Source organism: Ursus maritimus, unplaced genomic scaffold (genome assembly GCF_017311325.1).
Source record: "Ursus maritimus isolate PB19 unplaced genomic scaffold, ASM1731132v1 scaffold_2, whole genome shotgun sequence".
Lineage (NCBI taxonomy): Eukaryota > Metazoa > Chordata > Mammalia > Carnivora > Ursidae > Ursus > Ursus maritimus.
In genome coordinates, this window is record NW_024424452.1 from 104800519 (window position 1) to 104828470 (window position 27952).

The window sequence follows — 27952 nt, forward strand, 5'->3', positions numbered from 1 at the left end:
AACAATAAAGAAGGACACGTTTATTATTTGTGGCACTCATTTAGAAACAGTTCGTGTGTCCATTGCAGTGCATGAGCTGCTGTATGCATGACCTGAACACCGTATGTCCGACCCACAGTCCGGCGGACTCCCAGGAGAGCCTGTGTGACATGCAGAATGCCACTCCCATGAAGGACATAGAGACAGTGGCTTGCTCCCGGACACTTGCCGCTGCCCAGGACGAGCCAGTCCTTACTCCACAGCTGGCTGGGGAGACGAGGCTCCCCAAACTCTCCTCTGGCCCCTCCCCCCCAGGATTCCCTACCTCCGGGAGTATCTTCAGAGTCAGATGACATCAGAAGTCCTAGGTTAACATCCCAGCTCTGCTCGGAGCTCAGGGCAGGACACTTCTGTGGAGACAGGAGACTTGCATGGTGGGCATTGATAGGGCCTGGGAGCCTCTGAAAGGTCATCTGGTCCACCCCCTTGAGGCCGGGCCCTGTCTATGCTGTCTGTTGCCAGAAGAGTCTGCAGGGACATGGAGTCCATGAGTTTTCCAGACCCCTCACTGATGTGGATTTCTTGCCTGAATTATTCATGTTTCAGTTTTTGACCATTTCTTGCTAGGTGTAAGAAATTGGGATTCTCCTGCCCCGCAGATCTCACAGGGTTAAACATGCCCACAGCCTGAGGACCAGCTTTGAGGATCAGCACGGAGAGAGAAAAGCACCCCCCTTCAAGTGTCATGCCTCGGCCGCTGGCCATCCAGCCTACAGGGGAAGGGGCACTGCTGCCCTCTGGTGGCCAATCAGCAGAGGCTCAAGGAGCAGCTCGCGGGGTGGGGTCGCCTTCACTTGTCTCTGGGACAGCAGCTTGGAGTCTTCAGGTAAATGAATGTCCTTTCACTGTTCCTGGAACACAGCAAGCTTGTCCTCCCCTAAGGGCCTTGGCTTTTGCTGCCTCCTCTCCCTGGAATGATCTTTGTCTAGATCTCTAGTGGCAGTCACCTATTCTTCTCTAGTTCTTGGGCCAAATGACACCTACTCGGGGAAGCCCTCTTGGACCATTTTGTCTGAAACAGCACCAACCTCAGCTCCTGTCTCTTTCTATCCCATTTCCTTGTTTGCTTTGTTCGAGCACTTATCTACTATTTGAGAATGTCTGTTTCAATTCTGTGCCTAGGGCTTCTCTCCCTTATCAGAATATGGGGTCCTGGAGAGCAGAGTCTTTGCTGGTTTCATTTGTCACTGGACCTCCGTGCGTTGTACATAGTAGATTCTCAACAATACTCGTTGAAGGAATAAATAAATGCATGTCAACAAGAGCAACTGAGATTGAAGCGGAGCTTCTGGTCCTCAAAATCATATTCTCTGCGGTGGGCAGGGCACATACCCCCATTTGGCAGACGAGCAAGCCGAGGCTCAGAGAGATTTATAGGAGTCTCTGAGCAGCCAGCAGAGAAGAATGAGCCAGTCCTTGGTGCCTTTCCTGGTCTCTCAGTCCCCTACCCTGGAGGGGACAGAGCAATGTTCCAGGCCTGAACAGTGGCCGCCACAGGTTGAAGCAGGCCCTCATGTGAGGTCCAGGCCCTCACCTTCTGGCCCTGGTGACCAAGGCAGCCTGAGCTGTGCCCTGTTCCAAAGCTGTGCTGGGGCTTTGGGGCTGTGTGGTGGCTTGGGCGAGGAAGGCCAGTTCACAGGAGAGAAGAAGAGGAGAGACAGTGGCCTGTCCATCCGCAGAGATGTGCGTTCTGGAGCAGGGCTGTGTTCGGGGAGGGTGGGTAGCAGGTAGGCTGGAGCCAGTGAGGGACCTGTGACTCCTCCAGGGCCAAGATTTGGCTGTGACGTTCTGGGTTCCATCGGGGCCCCTGAGGGCCCAGCCGGGTCCTCCCTACACTCAGCCCGAGGCAGGGGCTGTACTCTGATCTGGACCCAGCACAGAGGCGAGGGGGTGGAGGGCTCTGGCCGCAGAGCCTAGGCTGCTTGGGCTGAGCTTGGGCAGGTGGGGGCGCTGGTGGGGGCCGGGATGCCCAGGCCCCAGGCAGGCTTTGTCGGAGCACCAGAGTGGGAGTCTGGGAGATCAGCAGCACCTACTCCTGGGCTGGTCTTCTGGTGAGAGCTTGATGGAGTCTGTGAGGTAATTCTCTAAGACGCTTCGATACTGGGGAAGGAAAAGAGAAGCCAGAGCTCACGTCCTGAGAGGTCTTCTTCTCTTACTGGCTGTGGGCGGTTGGGCTTTTTGTTCCCTCCCTATTGCGTTGTTAGGAAGCTGAGGCCCCCGGGGGGGGGGGGGCGCCACTGGTCTTCCCCACCCTCTTCTTTCCTCACCTCCCCCTCCAGCTTCTTCCCAGGAGCCCAGAGCAGGTGGATGGCACGAGTCTCCGGACCTCCAGCGAGGTCCCCAAACTCTCCATTCTCCAGAGGGATCGACTGGGGTGACATTTGACCTCAAGCAGAGATGACGACAACCCACTCCTTCTTTCTGCTGGAGACCTATCCCCACCTGCTCTCACCATGTCCACCTCCCAGAGCCGGTGGGTATGCCCTCGCTCTGTGTGTGAATGCCTCCCGGTGCCTTGGTGTGGACCCGAGCAGCACCCATCACCACTGGTGAATGTCACAGCCCTTAGTGCCATGGCCCTGGGTCCCAGGGGGTGGTGTCAGGGCTCCCCTGATGTGCCCTGATGATGGTGGCTCCTGAGACACAGAAGGCGGTCCCCTGATGCCCCATGACTCACTGCCACCCCCAGGCTGAGTGGGCATTTAGCCTGATGTGCCGCGCTTGTGGTGCTGGGCTGGGATCCAGCCCTTTTCCAAATAATTTGTTTCTTGGAGCCCTTGTTTCTCAACCCTTCCCTGTAGAGTCTCAAGTGGCCTTAGCCTGGGTGATGGGCCTCGAATATCCCTAGACAGATTATTTAGAGTTTTTAGAATTTATATAATAATAATAATAATTTTAACAGGAAGGATTAGTGCTGGGGGGTGAGGGGCAGCGTATGCTCTGCAAAGCGTCCATCTCTCTGTAGATGCCCACACCCCAGATTGATCTCCCTCACTGCTGGGGAGGATCCTAGCCCACTGCTTACGCACTTGACCCAGGGCACCCCAGGGCTTCCCAAGCTCTCACCCTGAGAGAGCAGAGTCCCAGCCGAGGTGTCTGAGAAGAGACGATGGGGCCAAGTGGCTCCTCATCGCCCGCACTGTACCGGCCTGGCGAGCGGGCCCCAGCCTCTGCAGCCCCGGGCGCGTCCAGTGCCCCTGCTGGCCCCTTCTGTAGGGCGTGGGCCCTCTCACGCCGCGGAGCGAACGTAGTTACAATCCTGCCAGTTCCGAACCTCCCAGCTAGGGCCGAGGAGGAGCAGAGCGTCCCCGGCTAAGCCCCCCTTTACACCGAGTGATCCAGCTTCCCCGAGAGGAAGGATTTGGAAGGATTCTCTTGTTGTTTGGTATTTTCCGGGTCCTTCCCTCATCATGAAAGCCAGAGACCGTGACTGGGATCCAGAACTTTCCTAATCGGCTCTTTGGACCCAGGAGGCAGGGCCTGTTGGTTCATCATCCTCAAGTGTGCCCCACCCTCACATCCACCCGAGACCCCGCTGGGACCCCAGAGCCCCTCATGACCAGAAGCCTGTGCCATTGATCACACAGCCAGCCTCTGGGGAAGGAGACTGGGAATGCCCCGAGGAGCGGCGGGGCTCTCTGAGCTCCTTTGCATTTTATTCTAGATTCAAATGGAACGCTGCCTCTGGAAGGTGTGAGAAACTTCCTCGTTCATTACACTGGCAAAGCCTGAGGCCATGGGTCCGTGCCACTGGAGCGCTTCCCGTCTGTGACAGCATTTCGGTCCTCTCGGCAATGCGTGCACCTAGCTGTAAAGTCACACGGTAGTACCCTCATGCACCTGATGCGCCTAAGGGATGTGACTGACTGTGGCCATCTGTCCCCTCGAGCCCCGTCACCTCTCTGGCCCTGCCTTTAGATCCTCAAAAAGGTCCTATCATTTCACCACGCTTACCTGCTAGCCAGCCAGCCTGCTTCCCTCCTGGACGTGGCGCTGTGTCTTTCTCTAGTTAGCTTCAAAGGAACTGCCCCAAGCTGCAGGGCACGCCACGGGGGCCAGGCCTGACCGGTCCCAGCAGGGATGGAGTGCCAACTTGGGAAGAGCAGAATCCCAACCTCCCGGATCCCCTGAAGCGGATGGCATCCCTTCTTGGACCATGAGGGCATCCTTACTCATGTTTTGGAATAACTACGTACCCTCATCCTCGAAAGTGGCCGGATTGGCATAGTGAAGTAACTGCCTACCATCTTTCCTTTCAAAATGGTAGCTGAGTACCTGTTCTGGTGCTGACCTCACAAATCACTCTTTCCAATCAGAGTTCACTGCAGAACTCAAAGTTTCGAGGGACCGTGAGTGTCCTGTGCCCCAGTGGACCGCATGACCCCTCCTCTTGTGATGCTCCTGCCCTCCCCTCTCTTCTCTAGCCTGGTCCCTAGCATTCCATTCAATCCCGCCTCCGTTCGCCAAGCTGGGCACCTGGTCATCAACCTAAATAGCCCCTGGTTCCTCCTCTCCTACCTTCGGCCGTCATCAACCGCTGAGGCGCTCCCTCCAAAGTCTGTTGGACCACCCGGTCCGGCCATCCACATTCGGCCATGCCTGTACTCCCGCTACCTTCTCCTCCAGCCCTGGGGCCCCTCCTCCACGAAGCAGGAAACTCCCCTGCCACAAACCCATCCCCACAGCTCCCGCCTTAAAGCAGCTACCGCTTGCTTAATGCCTTCTCTGTACAAGGAATTGCTTTATTTGGCCCTTGCAACAACCCCAATAGGAAGATACTATTATTTGAACTTTAAAGAGAGGGAATGGTGGCTGAGGGAGGCTGCGTGACTCGCTTTAGGACGCACAGTGTGAGGTAAGGCCAGGACTTAACGTCGGATGTACCGGGCTTCGGAGCCCGAGCCCGGGGGGGTCCCTCCCGTGCCCAGCTCTCACACCTCCCTCCCAAACCCTCCACGACCTCCCTGGGAAGGAGGGGAAAGGCCTTTGCAGAAAATGTCTTTCAAAACTTGTTTGACCTTAAACTAGAGATGGGCAACCTCCAGGTTCGCTTTAACATCTGCGTGAATTTTACATTTTATGCTCTAGTAATTATGTTTGTTTTGTTTTAACGTGGAAATATTTCTCCTTCAAGTTCCTGAGTAAAGGACATGCCCGGTGGGGTTTCAAGGTGCCGGGTGAGCCCCCATGTGCCTCGGGGCCAGCGGCGAGGTCTCGACAGCATGCACCTGCAGCCCGAAGTCCGAGTCCCCGCTGGGGCTCTCCAGGCCTTCATGACCTGTGCTGTTGACCTTGTGGGCTTCCTCGCTCGCCCCACCCACACCCCGCTTCCCTTCATGCCATGTTTCCGTCTACTCACGGACCCACAGTGGGTTCCTCACATGAGCCCAGCAGATTGGGTATGCCCTTCTCTCTGTCCTTCTGCTGCCCCCGCCCTCCCCCCTCCTGTGTCCACCTGCAAACTGCGTATTGTCTTTCAATACCCAAGTCACATGCCGCTTCTCTGGGTAGCCTTCTCACCACTCCCGCCGCCAGCCGCCACTGAGTCATCTCTGTGCCTTGACCTTGCTCTCTCTGGGGCACGTTCCTCTCTGACAGCCTGTTTGTGAATGTCTTACTCCTCTACCCGACCTTAGAGCCGCTGAGGTCCGTAGCTCCAGCCCTAGCCTGAGAACTCAGTAAACGTTTCTGGGATTGCATTATTTCCATTTTACAGATGAGGAAACCGAGGCTCAGAGGAGTCACATGTCTTGCCCAGGGGTCCCCTTGAAAGCCCCAGGGCAGGATTCGAATGTAGGTCAGCCTGACTGTGGACACCATACTTGTGACTTCCAGACTTCTCATCGGTAAATTTCCGCCATTGACATTAGGGACTGATGTGGGCTTGCTAAGCCATTCTTCTGCCAAGTAGGATATTAAAACAACAACAACAACAGCACCAGTAGAAAAGCTTCAAGTTGACACAGCAAGAAAGATGTAACTTTAAGAATAAAGGACACTCCTTCTTCAGAAAGGGCAGATGCTGGCCGCACACAGACACGGGCTGTGGGCTGATGGCGCTTCCCTGTGACTCAGCATTTGGCTACCAGTGCTCTGTGTTTGTGGAGATCATCTATCACAGATCACCATACAAGGTCAAACAACATTCCTCCGCTTTCCAGGGCAATGCATGAGCAGGCACATCTGTGGTCTGAGAGCCACGTTGCAGACTGTGTCATACAACCACAACTCTGGGTCATGTGCTAGAGATGGGCACCCACCCCCAGCTTCCCTTTAACCCGAGCCGGTGAGGGCTGGGGGCTGGGACGGAAGCAGGAAAATAGCCTGTGGGGGAGGACCCTGAGCCGAAGGCTCTGGGACGTCTGGATGGCACGCTGGGGGCTCCTCCCCGGGCGGCCGGCTGTGTGGATGTAGTTGCTGCCTCTCTCCCTGGTGGGCGCCCACAGGCAGGGCCCCGAGCCTCCTCTCCAGAGCGGCTGGCAGCACGGGCCCAGGCAGCCGGTCACCCCCAACGACGGCAGGCACCTCCACAGAGGGGAAACCCCCAACCTCTCATGCTCCTTTCCTCAGTTCAAAATCATTGCTGCCATGAGTTTCTCCCTGCTTCTGAGAAGCTCACCCTGATTAAATGTGGCAGAACGATGAGACAAGCCAATCCCTTCCCTGTGCGGATCACTCATGAACCCTCTTCTAAGTCTCCAGACTCCATATCGGAAGGGCATGAAAACCCTGCTACTGCCTCCAGGCAGCCTTTCCTGATCTTCCCGTCCCTCCCCCTTCCCTCCCCCACTGTTGGGCTGCATGCCCCTCCTCTGGGGCGCCCCGCCAAATCCTTCCCCGGCATACACCTGTTCTGTGACCCCATGTGGGCCTGTCAGACTGCCTCCAGAGAACAAGGGGCCCCGAGCCTTGCACACGGCCCCACACAGATGACACACTCAACACAGGGGTCCACAGCTATCCTGCTGTTTGATGGGAGGATGTCAGCAACTCCAGCAGGCCTGTACTTCCACCTGGACAGAGGTCCGGCACTGTGGGTCTTCTCTCCCAGCAGCCAGGACTGAACTAGGTCATCACGTCTCAAACCCTCACTACGTTAGATTGTCCAGGGGTGAGGTGCAGAACCCTACGTTTTAGAAAATCCAGACTGAGGGGCCACCAACTCTACACTCTAAGGTAGCTTTATACTTCTGGCATTCTGGGGCTCAGAATCAGAGCACTGCTGAGCCCATTCCAGAACTCATTAAGACAATGAGCAATCCTGTCCTACCCACAGCCCTACCAGTGCCCAGTGTGTTCTCTGGAAGCTCCTGAGTTTCCCATCCATGGGGCAGCCCTGGAGGTGCTGCCACCAAAGCCACTCACCCTGGACAGAGCCCGACTGGCCAGCATCTCGAAGGCTTGTACCACATTGATGTCATTCTTGGCACTGACTTCAAAGTAGGGAATATCCTTCTCTTTACACCAGCCTTGGGCTACCTCCTGGGGCACCTGAAGGAGGGGAAGACATGATCACTGTCCCTGTATCATCACCGCCACCATCCCCACCATCATCATATTGCACACCATCACATTCCCACCATCCCCGCCACCACTCCCATTTATCAAGAATCTTCCATGTTTCCAAAACTTTACATGCATTCTTTTTTTTTTATAAAGATTTTATTTATTTATGTGACAGAGATAGAGAGAACACAAGCAGGGGAGCTGCAGAGGGAGAAGGAGAAGCAGGCTCCTCAGTGAGCAGGGAGCCTGACGTGAGGCTCGATCTCAGGGATCATGACCTGAGCTGAAGGCAGACGCTTAACTAACTGAGCCACCCAGGCGCCCCTACATGTATTCTTTCTTAGGTGCCCCTACATGCATTCTTTCTTTCTTTCTTATTTTTTTTTAAAGATTTTATTTATTTATTTGACAGGAAGAGAGACAGCCAGCAAGAGAGGGAACACAAGCAGGGGGAGTGGGAGAGGAAGAAACAGGCTCCCAGTGTAGGAGCCTGATGTGGGGCTCCATCCCAGAACACCGGGATCACTCCCTGAGCCGAAGGCAGAAGCTTAATGACTGAGCCACCCAGGCACCCCACATGGATTCTTTCTTAACAAAAAGCTATGAGGTTGTTATTGTTAGCTCCATTTTCCAGATGGGGAAACTGAGGGCTATGCTCAGCGTGTGTGGGGGTGAGCGGGATTTGAATACAGGCTTGGAAGAGAATTAGAGCCCATTGTACTATGCTGCCTTCTTAGGTGCTTCTTCCTGCCATTGGCTCCTTCTGTCCCTTCCAAAGGAGATGAACGCGACAGACACTAGCCGGGGTGGAGGACTTCTGTCCCCTGAGCTGGCTGACTAGGGCCTGTGCCCAGGAGCTCTGTTGCTGAGCAGAGACTCAGGTCCTTGCTAACCTTCTTCCCCAGCACAGAGTCCTAGCAACAGTCAATAAGCCGCTTCTATGGGCTGGATACTGTGTTAGATATCTTATCATATTCATTCATTTAATCCTTGCAGTGACCCTGTGAGATGGGTGTTATTAGCTCCACTTTATAGTTAAGAACACTGAGGCTCAGAGGGGTTTAGCAACTTGCCTCAGATCACACAGCTGAGAAGGCAGAGCAGGAACGCAGCCCAGCTCAGTGTTCCAGGGGCATCGGGGCTGCCCTTTGCAGGGCACCGCGTGAGGACTGTGCTGCTTCTGTTCCCCCCCACTAGACGGTTGGCTCCTTGAGCTCAGGCTCAGGGTCCTTTCAGCTCTTGACCTGGCACCATGGGCCACTCAGGACAGGTGGAATGAGCACATCCCCACCCGACTGCAAACGGCCGATCAGAGTTTGAGGGTGTGGGTTTGGAAAGCGCCTGGCAGTCCTGTTAGTTACTTCCAAAGACAACTGGAGCCATTCAGTTGAATGCCTTATTAATTATTTCTGGGAGGAGGAAATGGCCATATCTCGAACATTGGCTGTGCTTGGTACTTTATAACCATGATTTCATTTTATTTAAAATGGGGAAAGGACATTCTGCCTCTCTCCCAGAAGATAGCGCAGCCAGGGGGAAATCAGAGACTGTCTCCCTCACTCCTGCAGGTTCTAGGATTGACTATCTCATTGGGATTAAAGGAAGCATCCCTGTCCCCTGTTTCTTTGGTCCTTGCTTCCCTGGTCTCAGGCATGGTGGCAGCACCAGGGGCTCACAGCTATCTCCCCCAGTGCTTCTGCTGACACCAGCATTGTTCCGGCATTGGGAGGCTTGCCACCTGAGACTGGAGGGTGCAGCCTGGAGTCAGCTAAGCAGCCTGTCCTTTGGGGGGCTAGCTGACACCTCCACACCCCATGCCCAGGTCCTGGGGGTAAACCCTAGGCCTTGGTCTTGGCCTCTGATCTCCAAGACTCTCCTGCCTTTATGGGGAGGGCCCCAGAATTGGCCAGGACAGCTTCCTTCCATGGAGCACTGATGCCTAAGGCCTGGTGAGCAACCAAGAAGGCTCACAGTTCAGGAACATTCTGAACTCTTTGGGGGAAGGGTCAAGGGTGGCTGGTGATTCGTACTGTCCTCACCAGGAAGCACAAGTAAATAAGCATTAGGAACTCACACATTGTACCTAGATGGCACCTTAGAAATGCAAATGGCTTCCTGCCTTTTACAGTCCTCCAGTGTAAGTGTGGGAGTTACACTTCTTACAGTGCCTTCCTGCCTTTCTTTTTTCTACACCCCCCCCCCAACCCCCTGCCTCCACCAGGTGATGAGCATTTGACTGGGCACATCACTGATGTCCAGGAGAGGCAGTAAAAACTGAAGTCAAGGGAAAAGAAGTCAAGGCCTCTGCCTCTCCAGGATGTAGGGAGATCTGTTATATTTTGTGGCGTGAGATGCAGAAGCCCTGATTCGTGCCCATGGGACCCAGCAACAGGGCTGGGATGACAAGGCTGCAGCAGCAACCCGCTCAGCTCGGTTCCCTTCTCTCCCACTAGCCCACTGACCGGGCCTGTCTGGTGCCCAGTTGGGACAGGTGTTTTATCTCACTTGGCCCTGATCTCTCTGTTGGGTTTATATGGAATGGTTAAATACCCACTCCAAAAGGTCAGTTGAGATGATGTTGTAAATTAACCTTCTTGGGGGGCCTGGGTAGCTCAGTTGGTTAAGCGCCTGCCTTCGGCTCAGGACACGATCCCAGGGTCGTGGGATCGAGCCCCACGTCGGACTCCCTGCTCAGCGGCGAGTCCGCTTCTCCCTCTGTCTCTCACTCACTCGTGCTCTCTCTCTTTCTCAAAAAAAAAAAAAAATCTCAAAAAAAAATTAACCTTCTTTTTGTTTGCCCCTTCTCCTCCCCCACTCAAGCTCTGCAAGCCAGCCTGGGAAGAAAGCTGCCCAGACTGGGCCTTCCACTATTCGCTTCCAGTTCTTGTTACGGTTTCAAGATTGTTTAAATTATCTTGTCTTTTCTTTATTTATAAAATAACAGTTCTTTATACTTTAGGCTCTGACTGTGGAAATAAATTCAAGGTGTGGTACTTGGGGACTTGGGAAATCCGAAATTTTGAAAGCGTTACCTCGGTTAGTTTTGTTTTTGGCTGACAATATACGCTATGAACATTGTTTTTCTGTTACAATTTTGCTTGTTCATCAGAGGCCAAATGTTTGACAAACCTAGCTCGGTTTGCATAATTTTATGCATGATGTCTTTCCATCTCATATGCATTTTAAATTATCAGTTGTATTAACGTTAACATTAGTGTGTCAGATACATCTTAAACCACTACCAAAAGTAACAGAAAATATTTTTGGAAAATATAATTCCCATGTTAAGAATCGGTGATGAGTCAGAAATTGCCTACCTGAGCAGAGAGCAAAAAATTCACATTCTAATGAATAAATTCCTCATAGGATGGGTGCTAGCAGAGCTGTTCTTTCTATCAAACTTATATTTTTCTACTATGACCTTCTATGGAAGGAATAGGGATTTTTTAAAAAGTCAGCAATTTCTTTAAAATCATTCTGGTGATAAAGATATGTATATATAATACATGTATATGTATTTTATTGTGGCGACATAATACAACATACACATAAACATACGCTTTACCATTTTAACTATATTTAAGCCCACGGTTCTGTGGCTTTAAGCACATTTCCGTTGTTGGGTATGGATGGATGGGTATCACCCCACCCACCTCCAGAACTTTTTCCTCATTCTAAATCTAGTGATATAGTTTTAAACATTTATTTCTTTTTTATTAAGTGGGGAAAACTCGCGTGTTTTCTCAGCCCATCCCTTGGAGGACATAAGAGGGAGGCTAACAACTGCTTCGGTGTATTAAGCTCGCCATGTGCTTTAGGGCGCCATTTCCTTCAGGCCCCTGGCCAGCTCATGAAGTCTGTGTCTGGGCTCCATGTCGCCGATGAGGAAGCTGGAGCTGGCCAGGGGCACACAGCAGTCGTGGGTTTGAGCCCAGAGAAGGTGCTCTTTCAGGTGGCGCTCGGCTCTTATCCACTCACCCCTGTGCAAGTGAGAGCCCAGAGCACATCTCTCAGCTGGCCTTCTCTGTTCCCCAAACCCTCCGCTAAGCTGGGACCAAAACAAGGGACACTGGAGGGCAGTGGCTTCCCAGCCTCCCCTCCCCTCACTCACGGTTCCTCCTCTCCACTTCCCTGCCCTCATTTCATTATTGCTGAGCTCTTCCCCACCTCTGCTGACGCCTGTGCTACCTCCCCCCCAGTCCCCTTCCTGGGGCTTGCCTGTGGAAAGACAAACTACGCTCGCCCTCCCTCCTCCAGGGGCCTCTCTCACTTCCCCGGCTTGGCTGAGCCCTGGCTTTTCCTGGAGTCTCTGTTCCCCCTGTCGCCCTCACCAGTGGGGGCTGTCTCCATATGCTGCTCACCACAGACTCCAGACACGGGGATGGGCTTGTCCGGGCCTCACTGTTCCTTTCAAGTCTCTATTCTTCCTCTCTCTGCAGAGCAAAACCCCTCCCCTGAGGCTTGGATGGACACCTCTCCACCCCTCGGAGCCATCACCTGTTCTTTCCATCCTGCTTGTTCCCCTCCTCACCCTGTGGCCCCCACTCCTCAGGGAAGCCTCACAGTTCCTGCCCCTCCAACAGAATGTGTCTTCTCTCCTCTTCATCCTCTTCTTCCCAGGGCTTGACTCTGGATCTCCATCAAGCCGTTGAATCTGGCCTCCCATTCTGTGACACGGTCTCTTTCCCTTCGACCTCCTTCCGCCCTCATTCCTTCGGCCCTGCCCTTCCACCTTGGAAGCTGCAGCTGCCTGTTCCTTCAAACCTCCCCTTGGCTCTCTTCTTTCTGTGGTGGCTTGTCTGTGCCTCCATATCCCTACTCTTCAGCTACTCTTGTCTGGAAACACCTTAGTCCCAGGTCCCTCATTCTTGGCTCTCAACCCATATGCGGCTACTGGAGAAAAACCCAACCCAGACACCAACTCTAACTCCTGGTCTGCTTCTTTAGCTGGGACCCTAGTGTCACCCACCAGTTCTTATCTTTGTCCTTGACTTCTCTCCAGAGTAACTGGCAAAGCTTCACCATGATTCCTGAGACTTCTACTTGGTTCCCTTCCTCCTCCTGCTCCATAGAAGCTGGTGCCTCTGATCTCACTGAGAAAAAATCCAGCTCTCAGGCTTGGACCTGATGACCTACAGACTCACGGAGCAGGATGTTAAAATGGAAGTTTCGGCAGAGGCGCTACAATTTAACGGATGTCAGATATAAAGTGGGTTGGGAGACAGAATGCCCCAGGACATTGCCCATTTCCAAAGGTTCATGACCAAGAAATTGTTAGATGACTGTAAAACCCACAGCACGGATATAAAAGGATTGAAAGAATTAGAGAGGATTTCTTTGGAAATAGTTGTGTTGTGGGTATATGCCTTCCCCTCCCTTCCTGCAAGAGGGAGAATAGGTCAATCCTCACTTCTAGCCAAAAGAAGGCTTCAAGGAGGACACTTGAAAAGCTTCACATATGACCCCCGGAGTTTGGTGGATACAGTGGACAGGTGCCTGACAAGCCCCTGAGGGGTCTAAGACAAAGGCAACAGGGCAGAGAACAGACTGCTGTGAGAACGAGTCACCTTTGCCCTACAAGGGAGCCAGAATCCAAGGGCGAGTCTTGTGGAGGAGATGTGGGGTCCAAGGAGAGCTAGCCAGCCTGGAGCTATTGTAAATCCCATCAGGAGGACTGCCTGCAGGACATGGTGCCCCCAGTTGGGTGGAGGATGAAAAATCAGGAGAGGAGGAGAGAGAGGAGGAAAATGCAGGACTCTTGTCATGGGAGGGACAGTAAATGCTTCCAGTGGAGGCTTCTTAAGGACTCAAAGGTAACCCATGGAAGAGACAACTTGAAGCACCTGCTGGGACCAGAGAGTACAAACTGTCTTGTGACAGTACCCATCAAACAAAGCTTTTGCTGCTATCCTGACTTCTTCTCCCCCTTGCTTTATTTCTGACAGGGTCCGAAACCAGAATTATCCAGAGAAGGGGAGGGAAGCGTGGACACATAAAGTTGGCAATGAGATGCAAAGGACCATTCCCCTGTCTAGACCACAGTGTTCTCCTCTATAACTGCCCCAAGTGGAAAAAAGAAAGGGAGACACCTTGCTTTTCAATGAACTTAGGACTTTGATTATTACCTGAGACTGGATATTTGCAATTAGAGAATGGACACTAAATTTGCAACCTGAAGTGACCATAGAATTGATGATGCCTAGATTTCTATTTCCAGCAGAGACATCTCCTTTGAAGTTTTATTCTAGCATATTCTACAGTCCACTGTTGTCTCCAATTAGTTCTTCTACAAGTGCCTTAAACTCAGCACATCTAAACTCATCTCTTTCTGAACAGGAGGCTCTTCTTGATGATGGTGGTAGCTTCTCTGGAAGCACCATCCATCCATCCATCCATCCATCCATCCATCCATCATTCCAAATGATGCCTCAGTTCTATCCTTTTTTCTATTTGAACCATTGTGAAAACATAGCTCAAACATGATGGCTCAGTTCCTCATTTCTTTTCTCTATGTGAAACACTAAGACAACCTTGTTCAAATGACTCTTTCTGGTGTCATTGAAGCTTCATCTGGCACAAGGTCATCTTTTACAAATTAAGTCTACCTCTATTGTTTTCGCATTAGTGCGCAATATGGAGAGAGCACTAATCAATTCCACTATGGCAGTAAACACCTACCCAAGTGGGGTCACAGCAGCTGGGAAGCAGCCAGCTGCATGTGGTTAGCCAGATAATCCGAAAAACGCTCATGTTGATAAAAATATATATTAGTAGTTTCCCAGAAAATTTATAGAGTTAAGAATTTATAACTGCCATCCCTGCATGACGCTGGGTAGAAATACTGTTCTACAAGTTAATTCAAATTCCACCTGCTTTCCTCTGATGCCTTAATTCTTCCATTCTGTGTCTCTAGACAAAATTGCTTTCACTTCTCAGCTCACATCACGCTATTTCTTGCCTTTGCTCATGTTGTTTCTTCAGCCTGGAACCCATCTCTCCTAGGAAGCCCTTTCTATATTCTGGGCTTGAGTAGATGCCCTTTCACTGTGGTCCCCAAATAATCAAGGTATATCTCTGTCATTGCATTTATCATAATCACGTTTTAGAGTGTCTGTATCCACTACTAGACTGCGAGATTCTTGAGATAGAGATTGGGCCCGGTTCTACTCTGTATGTGTGGGACCCACCCCAGGGCCTGGCACGTAGTAGGTGCTCACACAATGTTTGGAGACCGAATGAAAGTATGGACGGTACCTGCCGGTCTGCGAGATCGATCTTGTTGCCCAGCACCACCATGGGGTAGGATGGCTCCATTGGAATCGTTTTGGCCAGAACATCACCCCGCCAGGTATCCAACGCTTCAAAGGACTCCAGGTCAGTGACATCAAAAGCCAGGATGCAGCCATCAGAGCCTTTGTAGAATGTGGACACCATGGAGCGAAAACGCTCCTGTCCGCCCGTGTCCCAGATCTGGAGGGGAAGAGCAGCCGCCCCATCAGGCTGTGATGAGGGCCTGGAGGTAGGCCCAGCTGGGCCACATGATGTCAAAGTTTCCTTTCCTGAGCATCTTAACCCTGCCACCCATGTACCCTCCAGCATCTTGGCACTATCATCTGAGCTCTCATTGTCCCCCTGGGTCATCAAGAAAGGCATAGTTATTCTCATCTGATAGATTTGGACTTTGAGAGTGACTTGCTCAAGGCCACTTACCAAGATTTCCAGTGAACCTGAGACTAGGAGTGGGGCCTCCCAACTCCTGGATTTGTCCTTTCCCCCGACCCCCCAGATCAGGGATCAGCAATTTTTTTTTCTTAAAGGGCCACGTAGTAAATATTTTAGTCTTTACAGACCATACTGTGGGTTGCATCTACTCAATTCTGCTGTTGTAGTGCAAAAGCATTCATAGACTTTAAGTAAACAGTGGACATGGCTGTGTTCCAATAAAACTTTATTTACAAAAATGGGTGGTGGACCACATTCGACCCATGAGTTGAAGTTTGCTGATCTCTACTCTAGACCATTGTAGCTCCTGGTGCACATTGCTGTGTGAGTGGCTAGCTAGGGAATGTGGGATGATTTTCGGGCATGCATGCTGAAGAGGGAAAGGCAGAGCTGCTCACCTGTAGTTTCAAAGTTGTGTCGTCCAGGATGATAATCTTGGAGAGGATGCTGGCCCCCAGTGTGGTCTGGTAGTCCTCGTAAAACGTCTTGTGCACATATTGGTGGAGGAGGGAAGTCTTTCCTACACTGAGAACAAACCCCCAGACACATGTGAACAATAAACACACACACCCACACACACCCACACACACTATTCTCAGATCTTGCCATGCCCCTCTTGCTGCCATCTCTCCAAGCTTCTGAATTTCTAACACTTGCAGTCCAAGGACCACAGTGAGCAGCAAGGGATTAGGGAATGGACTCTAGAAGCTGGGACCCACCCAAATAAACAAGAAACCAGGCAGCCCGACTCCCAGGCTCTTTTGCTCATCTGAGCTCTCTTGCTGGGGGTGGGATGTCCTCCCTGGTGCCACTCTGAATCCGAGAGAGACCCATGGTAGGTAGGAAATATTCAGGAGGTCTCACTGTCCTTGGGTCGGGGCTGCTTCCCAACCCCCACACCCTGAGCTGATCCTGGCTTACCCCAGGGCTCCGATGATGATGAGCTTCAGGTCCACCTTCTTCCGGGGATTCATGGAGGGCCTTCAGAGCCTGTAGGGAAACAGAGGTCAGCTGCATGCTGGTCAGAGTCCCCTGTGGCCATTGTCGCTGAGGCTGGCCTCTGCTTTCCCTGCCTTGATGTGCAGATCATTGTTCTGGGCCCAGACCCAGGTGGGGTTGTTCTCCAAAAGAGATGGATCATCAGCAACCCTTACCCCCCCCACTTCCTCTTGGGGCCTCCACAAGGCTGGAAGTGTGATGGCCCCGCAGGACAGGCACATCGCTCACCCTTCAGCTTTACAAACCCTGCTCTTGGAGGCAGCCTGGAGCGCCAAGAATACCGGACGGGGTTGAACAGAGGCCTCGAGGACAGTCAAGCCTAGAGCCAGAGATGGAGGGCAGTGTGGGAAGAGGAGATGGAGGCAGGACAAGGGGTCCATTGTCAGGACTGCCTGAGAGGCTTTGGATGGGAGAGTGCCCCTCCCCCAGCCCGAGGTGTTGCTGCAATCACAGAATCAAAAGGCTCTTCTCCAATGCAGCTGGTGGGGGTATAATGGGTACATGTTTCTGGAAAGCTACTTGGCAGCCAGTATTGACAGCCTTAAAAATGGTCCTGCCCTCCATTTCTAGGAATTTGTCCTAAGGAAATAATCTGAAATGCGGGCAAAGATTCTTGTTCAAGAGTGTTCTTCACAGAATTATTTATAAACATCCGACAACAAGGAAGTGGGTAAATAAATCATGGCACAAAATGAACTATTAATATGGAGTTTTTGAGAATATTATACTAATGTGGGAAAATGCTTATGCCATAGGGTCTAAAGATTTTCAAAAAGATTTTATTTATTTTGAGAAAGAGAGAGAGAGACAGAGAGAATGAGCAGGGGGAGGGGCAGAGGAAGAGGGAGAGGCAGACTTTCTGCTGAGCAGGGAGCCCGACACGGGGCTCAATCCCAGGACCCCGAGATCATGACCTGAACTGAAGGCAGACAGACACCCAACCAACTGAGCCACTAGGCACCCCTCATAGGGTCTAAATGAAAGACAGAAGACACTAAACTGTATATACGCCGCCCCGAATAGAACATGAGCTCCTACTTGCATAGAAAAAGGTCTAGAAAGAAATATACAACAAATTTAAGTGGTTAATTCTGGGTGGTAGGAAATTGCACAATTTAACATGCATTCTCTGTGCTTTTTAGTATGTTTCATTTTTTTATAATGAACATGGCAAACAGGTCTTGTTCTTATAAGAGAAGTACACATATGTATGTGGGTGCATTTTCTATAGACACGCACATATTGATTATTATTGTATTTTTAACAAGCTAATGCAAAACTGTCACAGGGTTTTGCTTAACTGGGTCTTTGGGTTCTATGTTTACACGCACACTTATGTATACACAATTCCCGACTCCTGAGTCTCCTACCCTTGGATGTACTCAGTAGGCATACTGAGCAAACCTTGATCCGATTCTGCCTGGCTGAGGTGTCAAAAAAGCCAGCTTGAGTTTCCCCTGGGACTTGGAAAAAGCTCTACATTGAATGTCCTGAGCCCTTGGTTCTCGTTCCCTCACTTTGTCACTGTGGGGTATTGGGCCAGTTACTTCCCCTTTCTGAGTCTTGGCTCTCCAACTAGAGAATGAACAAGTTGGGGCCCAAAGACTCAAAGCCCCTTCTGGTTGAAACATGCTTTATCTACTGCATCTGTAACTCACCGGCCCCGAGAGCCTTGGCTGGGGGTGCCTAGTTAGTGCAAAGCTAAAACAAAAGCCCCCAGAGGCAGAGGGCTCTTAGGGCCCCTCCATGAGCCATGACATGGCCCAAGGGTGATTTGAGGCTCTGCTCAGAGCTGCTTGTCCCAAGAGCCAGAATTGGTGTCACTGGACCCTCTGCCATATAGCCTAGGATGGCTGGGTTGGCATGGCGGGCAACAGGTGTTGGTGATCCATGACAGTCATTCCAAAAAGACCTACACGTCAACTGCATTGCAAAGCCTTGCACTAGACACAGGGAGGAGCACAAAGATGGAACAAATAGGAACTGCCACTAGGGAGTCATCATGGGAGAAAGCACAGGGCTGAGTGATTACACCAGAGAGAAGGTATAAAGCATCGAACAGAAGCACACAGAAAGTGCGGTGGGAATTTGCGGGTGGGGAGAGAAGCCGGCAATCCAACTGGGCCCTGAAGAAACAAGACTTGTGGCTAGGGGGTGATAGTTCAGAGAGAGGGGATGAAGTAATCAAAACTCTGGGAACAGGTGAATGGAGAAGGCGGATGGTTTGCTTCAGGGAAGGGTGAGGTGAAGGGTATGGAGGTAGGAAAGCAGGAAGAAGCAGTAAGTTTTAAGGTGGGTCGTGGGGTTCAGATGAAGGATTCTGTCCATTCATTCATTCATTCATTCAGCAGACATTCCCTATGCTCCAGACAGGCAGAGGAAGATAATTCCAGGCATTAGTCAGGGCTAGCATTTTGTGATGGGTGTCACTACCCACAGGGACACCACCCAGGGGAGAAATGGCTCAGAAGCCTCTGAAAGGCAGCAAGTCTCCAAGTATCAGTTACGACCCCAGAAGGGGAGTGAGAGCCATGGCGAGCTCTTTCCTAAAGGCTTTGGTACAGCATGCTAACTTAGCTTCAAAAGCTAATACGGTGCCTTAGAAGGGGAGTCAGAACCCCAGGGAGGCAGGGCCAAGTGGGAAAGGAACTGGCAGCGGCAGAGAACCTGTAGGGGCTGCTCTGCGTTCTCTGAGAGCCCAGGGAATCCTCTCCATGGTCCCAGGACATGAGGACCTGAAACTCAGAGAAGCCAAGTTACTCGTCAGTCATCCAAGGCCCACCGGGTAGTACGTGGATGAGCGAGGGTTTGAATGGAAGGCCAGACAAGGCTCCTCTGCCCGGCTGCCTCCTGACCTCCTGAGTTTGAACCCAGAGAATCCGTGCGCAGAGGATCCGGGGCACTGGGCTCAGGTGTGGTGTGCCCCATCCAAACCCCAGCAGAGTTGGAGGAGAGGGAGAGAAGAGCAGCCAAAGTGACAAGAGGTAGAAACGGGAGCGCAGGGAACAGGTCTGCGGTACAAGAAGTTGGGTGAGGATGGACCACTGGGGTTGAGACTTGGCGTGCTCACTGGGAGGGCGGTGTGTTCACACGCTGTGATAGGGCCCTGCCTCCACGCTGGTCTCGTCTGCGCTCACACGACAAGCTGCTCGCCTGGCGCTGTGTCCAGGGATTTGCGAATATGCAAATGCAAACATGCATCTCATTGTGAGGTTAAGTGAGTGAATACCTTATTATAATACACATACTACATTATTTTAATACATTTACTGGCCCAAATGAAAGCTTCAAGAAATGTTAGCTCTTTTATGACTATTATTAGCACAAAAAAAGGAGATTTTATTTATTTATTTGAGAGAGAGAGAGCAGCAGAGGGAAAGGGAGAAACAGACTCCTGCTGAGTAGGGACCCTGATGCGGGACTTGATCCCAGGACTCCAGGATCATGACACTTAACCAGCTGAGCCACCCAGTTGCCCCTGTTCTACTGTCTTCCATAAGACTAGAGCAAGGATCACACACCCGCCACTTGGTGCCTCAGTCAGAGGCTCAAGGCTGCTGGTGTGGGTTTGATGTGGGGCAGCGGAGCTGGTGTGCTTATGAAGGGGAACTTGGGGGTGAGGGCAGGGGACGTAGACAGTGCGTGTGTATAACAGAGGACCAATATCCTCTACCTGGGAAGCACCCTCCCGATAATCAAAGATCATATACAACGTGAAAGTGGGCAAGGAGTATGAACAAGTAACCAACAGAAGTCTTACGAATGATAAGCAGCAAGCTTTGAAAGGATACTCAACCTTACTAATTTTTAGAGACATACAGAATATAAAAATACCATTTTTTTTTACCTGCCAGAGAGTAGCAAAAATTAAAGAAGACTGATGGTAACATTTAGTGTCGGCAAATGTATAGGGAAAGCGCTATTGTATATTGCTGATAGACTATGAATAGCATGGCCTTTTTTGGAGGGAAATTTGACAATATCAAAATGTAATACCCCAGATTCTAATTTTACTGATCTAACCTGCAGAAACGCACCTCTACTCAAACATATCTTTGTACAAAGATGGTTTCTGGGGAACATTGTTGTGACCCAGTGTCCATCGATCAGAGATTCTCTACATAAATTATGACCCATTCAGACTTTGGAATACTAGGCGGTTTTAAAAAGAGTGAAGGAATGAAGTAGAAAAATATGATAACAATTAAGTAAAAAAGAACATCCCTGAACATTCTGTATGGTACGATCTCAAGTTTGCTCCTTGCACCCAGGATAACTAGCAGCAAGAAGAGGGTGACCAGGACTGTGTCACTGGCGAGGGAAGGCAGTTTGGCAGAAGACACTGGCTGGGCTCACCAAGGAGCTATGTGCAACCTCACATGTGTTGACCATATATTTAGTATTCTATCTGTGCTGTCCTGTACACACAGGAAGCTGTGGGGATACAGACACTGAAAGGTTAATAGGAGCTGGGGAAAGGTAGATGAGAAGCTAGGAGCTATTGTTTTATTTTATATACGTCTTTTTAAAAAATTTGTAACACCAGGCTCAGTTGTTCTTGTAATTAAACAATATCAAATATAAAACCTTAAAATTTCTTTAAAAAGAGCACATGGGTGAATGGCAGCCCAAAGTCATCAGAGTGTGACTTCCTGACAAGACAAATCACTTTTGTGTCAGGGGCAGGAGAGGGAGGTCACCCCATAGCAGGGATTGATCATGAGTTTTGGAGTCAGAGTTCTCATTCGGCCTCCCTACGTTCGTGACCTTGGGTGAATTGCTTGACCTTGGTGAGTCTGTCCCCTCGTGGGTAAAACCGACACGGCCCATGGCTGTGGCTTGTTCTGGAGGGTGGCGTGCATCATTTCTTAGAGCACCACAGGCTCCCCCAACTGAGGAAGACCCAGAAAAATAATTGCATGGGATGGGGTGGGGCGGCAGAGACCTCATCTGCAGCACCTGCCACTTTCTGTGGTGTAGGTACTTTCGCCAGCAGCGGGGAGGCTGCTCCAGCACACTGTAGGAGGGACCTCAGAGATGATTAGTCCAATCCCCCACCCAGTGCTTGAGCCATCTCGACCACATCATGGGAAGACGGAGCTAGACCTGCCCCCAGAGAGCTCCTTCCCTCCATTAGCCGTGGAGTTCTCCTGGGGCCACATGAAACACGCCCAATCCCTCTGTCACATGCCTGGCCTTCTGAGGTTTCCAGGCTTCTCCTTGAGTTTTTCTTGAGTCTTTTCTTCTTCAGACCCTCGTGACTCACCTTGGGCTTGACTCTGAGCTCCCCTTCCCCTCCCCCCCACCACCCTAGTCCCCTTCCCCTGGATGTGCCCTGAAAGTATTCTGCCACTGCTGATCCCCAACCCCACTCTCAGAGGGGCAGAATTTGCTGAGCTTGCTATTTAAACAGCTTGCTCCTTGCACCAAGGATAACTAGCAGCAAGAAGAGGGTGACCAGGACTGTGTCACTGGCGAGGGAAGGCGGCTTGGTGGAAGACACTGGCTGGGCTCACCAAGGAGCTATGTGCAGACTTCAGACAGTGGCTGAAGTCCCTTCCCATGTCCTCTGGGCTCTGGCCTTGGCCGGACTTTGGCAATAGCTGTCCTTTCGAGCCTCCTCCCACTCACTCAGCTGCCTTGAATGCTCCAAACCTGGGCATCCTCCTAGAGGCCAGGCTGAGTCATTGCCTTCCACTGTTAAGTAACAGGGAAAAGCGGGCTTGGAAGGCAGGGCCCTGCCTTCAGCCAGCTCCGGTCCACCCAGAGCAGAATGCGCAGGTGGCTCACTCTCCATTGCACGTGACTAACTCTTCTCCCCTTCTTGTCCAGCAGTCCTTCTAGGCCTGCAGCCCTGGCCTCGCCCACTCGCCAAAGCTATGGTGTAGCTTAGTCCCTGGGGAGCAAGAAAGACTGGGTTGGTGCCCAACCCCCATGACAGCCCTAGGGCTCGGGGTCAGTCTTACAAGAACTCTTGGTTCTGTTCTGTTCTCACCTTTCTACTTCCCTTCTCTCCCTACCCCACTGGCCCCAACCAGGACCCAGGTACCATCTCCTGCCTCGCTGGTGTTGGGTGGGGTGTCATTTCTGCTGACTAGGAGAACAATGAGCAGGGGCAGATGGGAATTCTGAAGCAGGCAGTCTCCCCACCTTGCTCCTACTACCTTACCCCACTTTCAGTGCCTCCCCTCCCTGCTCCCCACATCTGGGAAAATGATAAATACATCCGCGCTAAAAAAAAATGGGATTTACAATCATGGGAATAAAGTTTGTCTCTGAAAAGACGCTGTGTATGGAGTGAACAGCTTTATTGCCTTGAGGGAAGGCTCATGACTCTGCCTTACCCTCCTAAATCCCAGCAGGTCTAGACCTGCTCCCTCCAGGAAGTGTACCTGCAGCCCTGGTTTCAGAAGGCTCAGCGCCTGCTCTTGTTCTTTAAGTTCTTTGGAAGTATTAGTCCTGTCTCCCTAAGTAGACTGTCAGTGCCCCGAGGAGAGGACACTGCCTCCCACTTCTCTATCCCCCCATAGAGCCTGACCCATGCTGGGAATAATAATCTTCAATAAATAGTCATTCATCTCCATCTAGCCATCCATCCATCCATCCATCCATCCATCCACCCATCCATCTGTCCATCTGTCCATCCATCCAGCCCACGTACCGTGTACTTACTATGCAACAGCACTATGTAGATCTGAGGCTACAGACAAGCTACTACCTCTATGGGACTTGTGTGATGGGGCATCGACCGACAAGCTCCAAGAAATTATTTTTATTAATGCATAATGCCTAGCCATTATAGGGCACATGGCAGTTTACCAACCAGCATAGTCCAGTGGGTTCCTGAGTCAAGAACAACTAGTTAGTGGCAAGTTGAGACTAGAACCCATATCTGTCCAAGTCCGTTCATTGCTTGCTTAGCTTTGCAGAGCCGTGCCCGGAGACATATTTATGATTTAGAATAAGAAGGACGGTTTCCTACTCTAGGAGTTCCTCCTTCCCCCATGAGACACTTCGGCCAGCAGATTCCACCCAAGAAGATGCCCTGTCGATGTGGCAAGGCTACCCAGGGCGTTAGCTGGCTCTCCTCTGCTGAGCCAGCAGCTGTGTCCTCCGGCTGAGACCGATGGCCCGTGCAGAGCCCCGAGCCGGGCCCCAGCTCCCAGGGCTGGGCGGGGAAGTCCTTTCTGCCTGGCTCGCTGCCATGCCCTAGACGTTTCTCTGGCGTGGAGGGTCTTTGGGTTGGATCTAAGCCCTGCAGCTGCCAGATTCTGAGCCTCATCTTTGCATGCCTTGCCTCTACTCCCTCCCACCCCACCCCAAAACCCCAGTACCTCTGGGGGTTGCTGGGACAGATAGAAGAACCGAAGAAACTTCCAGGGCACTTAGAGCTGCGTCTGCTTAGCATCCGGACTCCGAGGGCAGGCGGCGTTCTCTCTGAGTCTGGGAGTCTCCTCTTAGAGCAAAGGTCTCAGCCGGTTCAGAGGAAAAAAGCTCTGGATCAGAGCAGCTTGTTGAGGCCAAGCGACTTGCTTCTGTTTTTCTCCTCTCCCTCTTATGCACAGACTTGGGAAAGTTGCAAAAGAGGCCAAGCCGGGTGAGCTCAGCTGTGTGGGTGGAGGGGGTGGGGTGGAATGGGAAGCTCGGCTTCAGAGCTCCCTTGATGGGGTGGACTCCGTGAGAATTGCGTTTACCGGGATGCTGGCCCCAGGGGTGGGGACAAGGCATAGAAGGTTCGAGGGTGGGGGTGTGTGGGTCAGAGCCTGCAGGGCAACACGCAGGTTTGTGGGCACCAGGCAGGTTTGTGGGCACCAGGCAAAACCCCTGGCTGGTTTAGGAACTTCTGCAGGAGCTGCTGGAAGACCCCCAGGGAGGGGGACCTTTTGTTTGTGGAAGTATTAGAGTCACATGTGCGGTAGAGTCGGTCCCATCCCCAGCCTGGCAGGAAGACATTCCGGTCCTTACGCCTTGTTCTCACCCTAGCACTGTACGCCCACCACCTCATATCACCTTGCCACCGCACGCACGCACACACGCACGCGCACGCACACACAGACGCACACACGCACACCCGTCTTGGGACAGGGAAGCAAGTCCTGGCATCTCCCTGGGCTCTCGGATGGAGACGTGTGGCTCCACGTGGAGTACTTAAAGAGACTCCGCAACTTTCGGTACTGCAAGCATGTGGCTAAGTTTGGTATTCCTTTGAGCTGCTGGAACCATGCCCCGAGTAACGATGGTTGGCAGATAAAAGGGGAATAAGGTGGGTCTAGACAAGCCCGAATTAATTGGGTTCCCGGCTCCCCAGGGCTCTCCTTAAGGCTTGTAACACATTCGATGCAGCCCTCCTTCCTTCCCCCCACACATTCCTTCCAAGATGGGCTGTTTCCTCCCTGGGGGGCAGTCCCCTTGCTCCATATCCTCACTCAGCTCATTCTTCCTGGTGTCCTTTGAGCCTCTGGCCCCGCCTCATTGCTACTGTCTATGTCTGGCTGGTCAGCTGGACTCTGTGTTCCCCAAAGGAACACAGTAACCTCGAACCCCACACCCGGCCACACACAGTGCCAGGGACAGGCCTGGGTAAGGAGTTTTCAGTGGGACAAAAGCTCCAGCTGACGCTCATGTCCTTGTTCCAGTTAGCACGTGCCTGGAGGGAGGGCGCGCTGACCTACCGAAGTGTGTTGTTGGGCAGGAGGCATCAAGCTGGAAAAATCCCAGAGCACGTTTATCCATAATATTCTGTTTGCTTGGGAAAGGGTACATCCCTCCACCCCCAGGGTAACCACTGCTTTATGATATCTCCTTTGTTCTTAAATGGTCGCTCTTTAGAATCCACCCGCCCCTCCCCGCCCTATATTCTTCTACTTTTCTGAGACCAGGTTTTATTTATTTTTTCTTTTCTTTTTTTTAATTTAAATTTTAATTAGTTAACATGCAGTGCCATATTGATTTTTGGAGTAGGATTCCTGAGACCAGGTTTTCAATGAATGTGTGTGTGTGAGAGAGAGAGAGAGAATGAGGATGAACCCCTGTAGACCGTGGAGGCATATGTGAGCCTCTTGCAGAGAATATGTAAAAGTCTCCAGCCACAGGGTCTGCCACTGTGGGTGCTTTTGGGGAGGGGAAGTGAACTATCCTCGCCTAGTCCTTACAGTCTCTGAACACAGGACTGAAACTTAGACTTTCTGGGGATGTTTGCAGAACTGTCCTTAACACCTTTGAAAGCCACCCTCAGGCTTTAGTTCCTACTTCTTCCGTCCACATGGATCGAGGGTCAGCAACTTCCCTTCTCTTCCTCTGACACATGCCCTGGTGGTAAATGGGGACCAGCCTCTCCCCTGCAGGGGCGGCCCTGACCCTGACTTCATTGAACTTCCTTCCTTCTTTCCCTCTTGCATGTGTTCATCCAGTCATCTGAGTATGTCCAGCCCTTTGGGGGACACAAGATAAATACTTGCATTTAATTAGTGCAAATAAGACACGGTACAAATAATGATATAAGAAATGAAGCTACAGGGTTGTGGGGATTTAGAGGGTTTGGAGGAGGAAAAGGCTTTGTGGAAAGAAGGATCTGAATTGGAGCTCGAAGGATGGACAGGATATGAACACGTGCAGATTGTGATAAGCCAAGGAGGGAGTCAAGTTCAACATAAGAAGCGATCTGTGGATGGAGGGAAGGAGATGCAGACTGTCTGCTTGGCAGGAGAGAGAGTGCACAAAAGAGGCTCCAAGTCAGGGCTGACCACCGCAGGACAGCAATTTCAATCTGTTTTTTCCTGGCACCATGTCTGACCTCTCTTCACCAGAGTTTGAACAATTGTTGTAAAAGGGATGATTTGGGGGAACGTGTGCCTCTGGTGAACAGGATGGAAGGATTCCTTGGAGCAAAAGCATGTGAGTGAGAAAATGGGGATGGTTTGGTTTGATCCGGAGTGGAATAGTTGTGAGAGGAGGACAGGAGGTCAAACTGAGGCACGGCCCTAGAGAGCCTTCATGTCAGCTTGGATTCCAATCATGTGCTGTGGGACCACTGGGAAGTTGGGAGCATGGGGAAGGTGCGAGTCCAGCTGGGTTTTGGAAATGCGTCTGGAAGGAGGCAAGACCAGAATCAGAGCATCAGGATGATCTGGAAATACACCTGGTGAAAGGTAATGACCGGGGACATGGGGGCAAGGAAACAAGTCAGAGGGGCAGGTTTCTGACAGAACCAGCATGGCAGTTGTGAAGATCCGATGCCTGACTGTTGGGTCATTCAGCAGCTGTTACGAGGCCCTCCTGTGCTCCATGCACTGAGCTGGGCGCTGTGTGTCCAGTGGGCAGCAAGACACCCTTCCTTTGCTCACTCCCGGCAGTTAGCTCTCAGTAAATCTTTTTTTTTTAATATATATATATATTTTTTTTTTGAGAGAGAGAGAGCACGCGCACATGAGTGGGGGAGGGACAGAGGGAGAGGAAGAGAGAGAATCCCAAGCACCTTCCACATCCAGCACGGAGCCTCATGTGGGGCTCGATCCCACCACCCTGAGATCATGACCTGCGCTGAAATTCAGAGTCAGACACTTAACTGACTGAGCCCCCCAGGCACCCTAAGATCTCAGTAAATCTTCATTACAACTGAAGATGTGCTGGGGGAGTAGGAGGGAGTGCGGGGCAGATGGGCTTGGGCTCTGCTCTCTGAGCCTGTGTAACGGACGACGCTGACACCTTAGCTGAGAGGGGAAACGGTGAGATTGGAAGTGGATATGGGAGCTTCTGTTTTGTCTAAACTGAGGTGGAGGGCCAGCAGGACATCTCCCCGGCACCGGTGACGGTCTCCCGGGGAGAACTGTCCCTGATCTTGTTCATGCTTTTGTCCCCAGACCACAACACAGTGCCCGGCGCATGTTCAGTGCTTGGCCCTGACCCCGCGTCACCCTACCCAGCCCCAGCCCCTCATCTCACTTCCAGCCAGAGCAGTTCTGGTGATGGCTCCTGCCGTTTCCGTGGTCTCAAACCCACGAGCGCTCCCCCCACGGGTCAAGGAACCTGTCAGCAGGGCGCCAACGCAGGAGAAGCAGACACCGGGCGCGTCCGGGCAGGTAGATTGGCAGAGGCCCTGGCCCCCAGCAGCCTCCGGGAGAGGCCAGGAATACACGATGGAAGTGCAGGGACACATGCCCGCGGGCGAGACTCTGACCCGCGCCGACAGGAGGAAGCAGAAACCCATGGAGAGTTCACACTCACCTGCCACCCCACCACCTGTCACGGGACCCTTCTCAGCTGCGCCCCGTCCACACGGCCTTGCTGGCGATGTCCTGGGGAACCGAGCCGCAGCTGTGCGCGCTGCAAGTGTGCAGTCGGATTGGAAAGTCACCTTCTTATATTTATTTCCCTTCTCTCTCTTCCTCACTTCCCTTTTCCCACTCTTGCTTCCTTCGCATTGAACTTCCCAGCAAAATGTTAAATATAAGCTTCTGACTCCAGAATTAAAAAAAAAAAAATTCCCTGTCAGGGAACTTGGAGCAGCCTCGGGCTCCGTAAACGTGCCGAGTGCGCGAAGGCGTCACAGAGTAGAGCTCCGGTCGCACCGAGGGAAAGGAGGGCCGAAGAGTGCCCTGGAAAGGTCGGAGGTTTGCAGACCGACTGCTTGGAAAGGTCGGCAAGGGGGTTGTCTCCATAGCCCAGAGCCACGCGGAGGCGCCTCACC

At 51.9% G+C, this 27952-nt stretch overlaps 1 protein-coding gene across 3 annotated transcripts; it reads right to left on the bottom strand.

The window, feature by feature from the left end:
- On the bottom strand, nt 1-27826 carry RAB7B (RAB7B, member RAS oncogene family). 3 transcript variants are annotated; one of them, XM_008699544.2, is made up of 6 exons: nt 23601-23847; nt 16189-16257; nt 15666-15792; nt 14800-15015; nt 7405-7530; nt 1-2139 (listed from the first exon to the last, which is right to left on the bottom strand). In XM_008699544.2, exons 2-6 carry the CDS (start codon nt 16239-16241, stop codon nt 2059-2061), a joined length of 603 nt encoding a protein of 200 aa, XP_008697766.1. In that variant the 5' UTR covers nt 16242-16257; nt 23601-23847; the 3' UTR covers nt 1-2058. The 3 variants fall into 3 exon arrangements, with proteins under 3 accessions (XP_008697766.1, XP_040492458.1, XP_040492457.1); XM_040636524.1 differs by lacking the exons at nt 1-2139; nt 23601-23847 and adding exons at nt 3206-3847; nt 27490-27826; XM_040636523.1 differs by lacking the exon at nt 1-2139 and adding an exon at nt 3680-3847 and having other exon boundaries at nt 23601-23850.
- Nucleotides 27827-27952: the final 126 nt, after the last annotated feature.